The sequence below is a fragment of the Triticum urartu genome, unplaced genomic scaffold (assembly GCF_003073215.2).
Source record: "Triticum urartu cultivar G1812 unplaced genomic scaffold, Tu2.1 TuUngrouped_contig_5892, whole genome shotgun sequence".
Lineage (NCBI taxonomy): Eukaryota > Viridiplantae > Streptophyta > Magnoliopsida > Poales > Poaceae > Triticum > Triticum urartu.
In genome coordinates this window covers 1-8026 of record NW_024116604.1, presented here as the reverse complement: position 1 = coordinate 8026, position 8026 = coordinate 1, and the positions used below count along the sequence as shown (strand labels likewise).

Below are 8026 nucleotides of genomic sequence, written 5' to 3'. Positions count from 1 at the left end.
GGAGAGAACTACACAACACCCCCCCCCCCCCCCCCCCCCCCCCCGCTCCATTCATAGAGCGAAATCATGCCCAACCTCTGAACACATAAGAGGAGGAGAGGAGTGAATTCACCAACACTTGTTTAGTCCAACCAATCGAGCAAGATATCCTGTCGAGACCCAAGTACTGGCTCATAAATCAGTCATGCAAATCTTAATCTTTGGGGGCTATGATTGCACATGATGCAAAAGGGGAAATCTTAATCAGCTTTACTTCCATAACTTCTTGTGTTGTGAAACTGAATCACGATTTAAATTATGGTTGGTACTTAAACAAAATCAAACTGGTATGTCACGTACTTACATCGAATTATTTTTTTGCGCTTATTTTAATATGCTGTTGCTACACAGGTGTTGTGATACGTAACTATGTTGCTGCCCGAAAATACGGAAAGTTTTCTCTTGACATCTTTGTTGGGCGATTAGAATTTCTCATGAGAATTTTAATATCTGCAGGCTGTGGGAATTGTTGCTTCTGTTGGAGATGCAGTGAGCCATGTCAAAGTTGGCAGTCCTGTGGCCCTTATGACTTTTGGAAGCTATGCTGAATTTACGATGGTATTGCGGTCTACGCCCATATCTTTTTGCTACACAACAAATTGCCGACTAACCTTGTCCTCCTTGGAGTGAAAACATCTCCAGTCTTTTGAGTTTGTACCTCAGAATACTATCACCTCGTCTGCCAGTTATAATATTAGTCTTTACATCTTTCTGATGAAAGGTTCCAGCCAAACATCTTCTTCCGGTGCCAAGACCAGACCCGGAGGTCGTTGCTATGCTAACATCAGGATTGACCGCTTCAATTTCTCTTGAAAAGGTTATTTTGATACACTTTTTTGGTCGCATACCTTGCGACTTTGACCTTATATTTAGTCAACTAACCTTTTGAATTTTGAATATATATTCCTTCCTGTTCTGATCTAAGTTGATTTCTGCTGCCTTTAGGCAGGTCAAATGACATCTGGGCAAGTTGTTTTAGTTACAGCAGCTGCTGGTGGAACAGGACAGTTCGCGGTTCAGGTGGGCTGTTGCTATTTTGATACTACTTATATGATTATTTTTGTTTGATGTTATGCTCAATTGTTCATCCATTTCTACAGTTACCTAAGCGTATAAATATAATGTTTGACATTGCCGTTTGAAACTTGCACAAGATAACAATTTCATGCAGTTGGGACATGTATAGTTCGTCTTTCATAGTTAACTAGCATTTGGGGCCATGTTTTGGCCATGCAATACATATGGTATTTCTAGGACATGGGCAAGGTTCTCTCCTTTGTCCATGTATTTTTCATTTTTGTTAAGCAACTGTTATTGGATTTAGTACCTAACCATATCCTTATGTTCTGAATATTTCTTCTGTTACTTCACCAGCTTGCAAAACTAGCGGGCAACAAGGTTGTTGCCACATGTGGTGGCGAAAGTAAGGCTGCATTTCTAGCTTCCTTAGGTGTTGATCGAGTTATCAACTACCAGCATGAGAAGATCAAAGATGTAAGCTTTCTTCTGTCTCTGCTTTTCATATTTCCGCCGCATCAAATTCAAATGCTCTAATTTTTTTATAGCATTACCTTTCTTGGTAGACCTGCAAATTGTGCTGGGTATATTCTCTAGCCCGTCTACCATCTAATTTTTTGTGCGCTTGTATCCTACCTCTACTTGCTTACCAGAATATAATCTTCCAAGAAATTAATTCTTACACTTGTATAGCCTTTCACGTGCCACAGATGATGCAGAATGTTGGTTGGGAATGCTTTAATTACATTTATGCTGTAATGTCTCTGCAGAGAATGACTATAATCAGTAGTATGTTGCCAAAATTATAGGTTTCAATTGACTGTTATTTTCACTGATCCCTTATTTGTTCTTCTCAGTGTGTTCAGTAATCACTGATTGTTTGAATGCTTGATTCCAGGTTCTGAAAAAGGAGTTTCCAAAAGGTGTAGATATTATATATGAATCTGTAGGTGGGGACATGTTTGATTTGTGCTTGAATGCGCTCGCAGTCCATGGACGCCTCATTGTAATTGGTATGATCTCTCAGGTAATGTTGACAGCTTCTGAAAATTATTTCGTTTGAATTATTATGTACTGGGATATTGAATTTTTTGTGAAAAGCTTTATGATTTGTGTGTTTTCATTTGGTGGAGTGAATAAGCACCCTCCTGAGAATATTCTGAAGAGTCCTTGCTAACATTATTACATAATATATTCCCATCATGCATCTGTATGTAAACTGGAGGCATGGAGTGCACCTAGGGAAATCATTGATCTCTTGGTTTGTACATACCACCTATTTGAATTAGTGTCGGCCAATCCTGTTTTCATTGTAGCTGTTTTTACTAAGATGTCATATCTTAGGGATGAACTGATACCAACTGGTACTGAACAACCCTTGATGTTTTTTTAGTATCAAGGAGAGGAGGGATGGAAGCCGAAGAACTACACTGGACTATGTGAGAAGATTCTTGCTAAAAGTCAAACTGTGGTATGTGTGCAGCACAGTATCTGATTTTCTTAGTTGGCATATAGGAGTACTTTCTTTGTACTCAATGTTCATTCAATAAGTTGATCGCGAAACTTGTGTTCTCCTAGATCCAAATCATCAAGTAAATTTTAGCAGTTGGATATGATACAAAGAAATAATGCCATCTATGTTGAAAGTTTATGTGTTACATTGTTCGTATGTACCACAAGAGTTCTCTCAGCAAGACTAAGATAAAAGGTTCTCCTCGACAGTGCACCGGGCATCCAGCTGTCCTTACTGTAGTATTAAAAGAAACATGGTATTTTGATTCATATGCTCGAAATTCTGTGTACCAAAGCAATAGACAAGCAGCAACCTTTAGCTATGATTGGAATCTCTTTATCTGGATCTAGGTCTAGAAATACCATTTTTTTAATATCGTATCAGACCTTTCAGAAGCCGCAAACTACTTCTATGCATACTTCATAAACTATACAAGACAGATGTTAAGCCGTATAGATTGATTTGGATCCAATAGGACTCTGTCTCTTTAGAACTATGAAGCCCGTTGCAGAAAACTCTGAACTTCTTCCTCTCCAATTTCAGGCTGGATTTTTCCTGGTTCAACATGCTCACATGTGGCAAGATCATCTTGACAAACTATTTGAGTTGTATGCCTCTGGAAAGCTAAAGGTACGCTTCACATTATGTGTTTGCTGTTTGCTACTTTGCGTGACATTAATTGAGAAAAACTGCCGGTGTTTGGGGCTTTGGGTGCCTACCCTAATTCACCCTGCCAATTGGTGGTCATGTTTAAAGTAGGTGCGCATGTCAAACAATGGTCAGATCACAAACCAAGCAAAGATGTGGGTTGCCAATTGTTAAACTACTGTAGCAACAGCTCATTACTACAGAAAATCATACTCTATCACATCTACACGTGCTTGTCTTTTCTCTGTTCTAATAACTTTGGCTTAACATGTCACACCGTGTACGACAGGTCTCACTCGACCCTAAGAAATTCCTGGGCGTTGCTTCCGCGGTGGATGCGGTAGAGGAGAGCGTCGGCAAGGTATGATCCCACCATCTCTATAACCACAAACGATCCTGTTCACGTCTACCCTGATGTAGCTTACAAATTTCCCTGTGGAACATCTTCAGGTCGTCGTCTGCATCGATCCAGCTTACAGCCAGACCCTCGCTAAGCTGTAGCCTGTACTCCGCAGAGACTTCATCACAAAACATGACGCAGGAAATGTAATTTATGACGAGTGCGTACGTTATAGGTGCACATTCAGTGTCGAGGCGAGGAACTTAGTAGTTGCATAGTGAAGTCACCGTGTAGCTCGGTTGTCTGATCAGTTCGCAACCGGCCAAGCGTTATATAGAAACCAAATAAGTGTACGATCCCACATGCCATGCCTAAATAAATGAATAGATTGCTCAGTTCAGTGGTGCGTTATACTTCATGTTTTGTGCAGAATTTGTGTTGGGTGTAAGAAAATTTTGCGCGCGCTCATATAGTGAGCTTTTGCTCTTTGATTCCTTAAAAAAGAAAAAGTTAGATGAAAGCTAAGCATGAGAGCTGCTCCAAATGAAATCTTCTTCAGCAGTTTGGACTTTTAGTTGAACTGGCTGAAGCCAGTACCAATGGATCCAAAAAAAGTGTTGCAGTTTTGTACAAAAACTACACTTTTTTTGGATCAGAGGGAGTACAAAGAATGATGCTTGGAAGTTTGAACTTGTAGATGAACTGGCTGAAGCATGAATTTAATACCAAGTACAAAGAATAAGAATGATACTTGAACCACTGCATATGCTGCCCTGGTCGCCTGCACAGCAGATATGCAGGTGACTTTTGCCTCTATTGATCAACCTCGATAGAATTGAACAGACTAAGAGTGGAGATCAGTAATTGACGCAAAGCAAAGTGTTCAGTGCTCATACTGTGAAGAGCAGCGTGCCCGCAGCCTGCAGCCCCACATGTAGGCCCAGAAACGAGGGGGTAAATTACACTCACCCCTATGAACGCACACACACACACCCTATCCTATGAGCACCTTCAAGAGACTGAGTCGGCATATCATCTTGAGATTTCGAAGTCACTGTAAGCGCTTCGTCGTCGACGGGAACGTCTCCTCCCACTGAACGCGCTTCGCCAGAAATCCTGAAATAAATTCAGGAATAATGCGAGCATTAGGACTTGAATCCTGGTGGACTGGGATATCACTGTCCCTCTAACCATCCAACCACATGTTAGTTTGCAAATACAAAGCCATCTACAGGCACGAGCGGAAACGGAAGGTTCTTATATTACAAGCTCCTACAGTTTTTATATGATAGAAACTGAAGGCTCCCATCTTTCATATCATAATGCACTTAATTCACAGCCAAACAAAATGGACAACTTCAGAAACATAGATTCAGAATCATGCAGATATGCTTCCGCTTCTCCAACTTATCCACCAGGAACAAGAAATGCAATTCTCGTTGAAGCCGTATGTAGCTTGAAAAGAAACAAATCTGCAAGCATCAAAGCTCCCTGCAAGGTAAGCAAGTAAATGACCGTGTAAGTGCTAAGACAGCCAGTACATGAGATCAGAATTGACACGACCAAACAATGATGCAAACTCCTCTAATCCTCCCAAAGAAAGAATTTTCAGGTTGTGACTTTCTAGCGCTCCCGCAGGAGAAAGCCAAGAGGGGCAATGAAAATACAGCAGCCTGGCCAAATATTATCTAGGACTAAGTTTAGTGTCTGCCATCCTCGTTTAATAAATCAGAATTTATAGGCTACAAAGCTACTTCAGCATTGCAAATGTGCACTATTCAACAAAAACGTGATTATCAGTTGATCACTGAGAGTAGGAATGTATGCCATTCTAAATAATTTGCGTCCTAGTGGAATTAATCAGCATTGCCAATAGATCCAGGCCATTGCCATCATCACCAATTAGTTACTTGCATCTTTGAGCGGCAGAGTGAGCTCACTACGAAGAACAAATGGCCAAAGAAACAGTTCGGCAAATCTTCAACCTTCCTCAACAGAATGATAGGTTCAACCATCTTAGTCAAAAAGAACAACGGAAAACATGCAGGAAAACTTACACTATTTGAGCATTTTCCAAGCCCTTGTTCCAGGCTTTGAGCGTGCTCAAGCATTCCATCTTGAACTTGAGACACAGCTTAACTCTCAACTCCCCATGAAATCGAGCAAGAATCCACCTCACCGCCCACCATAAACTTTCATTATCACTACCTTTCCTCTTCCCACTTGCAGCTGATTCTGCCCAAAGAAGCTCCGCATTCAGGCATGCAGCTGCAGAGAAATCATTTGACCATTCAGTAAGTATTACAAAGCAAAAATTAACACAACTAAGAAATACGTAGGAGATATGGCAAATATTTTGAGCTGGCTCATAAGGTGTTGTGTACGTCTAGTAAATTTATCATCAATGTGTATGCTTTAATAAGACAAATAAACTAAAGCAAACTAGCATGGCATTCAATCAAGTAATCAGCAATCGACATGCCAGATGTTTCACGAAAAGGAAAAGAAAAGTACCTAGGAGGCACAGAGGGAGTACTTTTATCTCTCATTAGTTTTTTTTAGGGAAAATTCTCATTAGTTTATGGTGGCTCGGCAGTGTGTGATGTGCAGCTCCGTCGTCTAGAGTAAGGGAAAAAGTCCAAAACAAACCTTAAAATTGTAGGGGAAAGCTAAACCAAACCCCGAACTCTCAATCCCTGAAATCAGCGCACCAAACTCTCTAATCCCGGTCTATTTTAAACCTTTAGAGGATTTGCCGGGATCTGCTGAATTAGGCCGGCCCAGTAGCGCAGTCGCTCACGCGCGCGTACTAATTTGTATTTTCTTAGATTTTTTCTTTTATGTTTTCTTTTCTTTTAAATTTTTACACATGTCTATTTTTTCTCAGTACCGAATGTACATTTTTAACGCACACATTAAATATTTGATAAACTTTTGATATTTTCAAATACATTATGGACATTTTTTAATTAACCGTTTTCAAAACTTTTTTGAATACATGGTAATATTTCTCCAAATACATGTCATACATTTTATTAATGAAAATAAACATTTTACAAAACTACACGAACACTCTTTTACATGGTTCAACATTTTTAAATTTGCATACACTTTTTTCAAACACATGTCACGTATATTCTGTTAAGGTTATGACACATTTTTTTACAACACGCAAAATTTTTTACATTGTACAAATAGTGTTCACACTTTAAAATTTTGTTCAGGATTCATAAAAAATTTATGTTCCAAAAAGTGTTTGCACTTTAATTTTTTTTCTGGTTTAAAAGAATGTTTATGTTTCAAAAGGTGTTCTCTTTCTGAAAGTTGTTGGTTTTTTAAAAGTATTCGAAATTTTCAAAAACGTACTTTTATAAAAGGTGCGAAGATTTCAGAAATAAATACGTTTTCAATACTTATTTGCCCCTAATTTTTTTTTCAAAGTTTGACGCTTTGGTTTCAAATTAAATATTTTCGGCCTCTTATTATAAGTCATAGTCGTCTGGTGTAGTGGCTAACCAAATCAGGTCAACCCTGCCAGGTCCCAAGTTTAAATCCACGGTTTTTCTCTTTTGGAATTATTACATCGCGCGTTAAGAAAAAGAAAGAAATAATTTCTATGGTGCGTGATAAGGAAAAAAACTCGCTTTATATCTGGTGGGCCGGCCCAGTCGAGTGAGCGGCCAATAATCTGAAACATTTTTTAAAAACATTATTTACGGTATAATTTATGAAATTCCAAAAACATTATTCAAAAAATGTGACATAATTCTGAAAATCCGAAACATTTTTCATAGCATGTGAAAAACTGATGGAATTCTGAACATTTTTTGACAAATGTGAACTTTTTTGAAACCGTACACAGTTTTTAAAATGCGAATAGAATTTCAGAATTACAAATATGTTTTTAAAAACACAAAATGAATTGACTTCGTGCCGAACATATAAAACATGAACATATTTTAACTTCTGAACAATTTTAGAAATGTGCGAACATTTTTTAAACTTCATGAATTCTTTTTGTGTTATAGTGGGTCGGCCCAAATTCTTGTCCGTGAGAGTAGCTGGTTATCCCGGCCGGGATTGTTGTATTCCCGGTGTGCCAAACAGGTCTAGGGTCGAAAATAGACTGGAATTACAAGTTTAGAGTGCCAATTTCCGGAATTCAAAGTTTAGTGTTTGATTTAGCTTTCGTTTACAACTTGGTTTATTTTGGACTTTTTCCTAGAGTAAGCCCATAAAGATATTGCCGGCCCAGGCCCTACGAAAAATCAGCCCAGGTTGTAGGCAGCCCAGACCAGGAAACCGATACATCCCCTTAACAAAAAAGGAAACGGATACATAGACGAACCGTCTCGCGGACGGAACAAACCAAACGGACAAGAGAAGCGGAGCGAGGCATGGCGAGATTAACGAGAGCGAGGGGCCGCCGCGGCGCCTCGTTCTCGGCCGCTCTCCCCGCCTCGCCAGGG

General features: G+C 39.5%; 1 protein-coding gene across 1 annotated transcript; it reads left to right on the top strand.

Annotated features, from left to right (window-relative positions):
- Positions 1–495: 495 nt before the first annotated feature.
- On the top strand, positions 496–3957 carry LOC125529838 (prostaglandin reductase-3-like; the record flags this gene model as incomplete). Its single annotated transcript, XM_048694260.1, is given in 9 exon segments — positions 496–597; positions 761–856; positions 985–1059; positions 1414–1533; positions 1955–2083; positions 2450–2527; positions 3113–3199; positions 3507–3578; positions 3668–3957. Coding segments are annotated over 9 exon segments (810 nt in total), but the record flags the coding sequence as incomplete, so codon positions are not given.
- Between the last annotated feature and the right edge of the window lie 4069 nt (positions 3958–8026).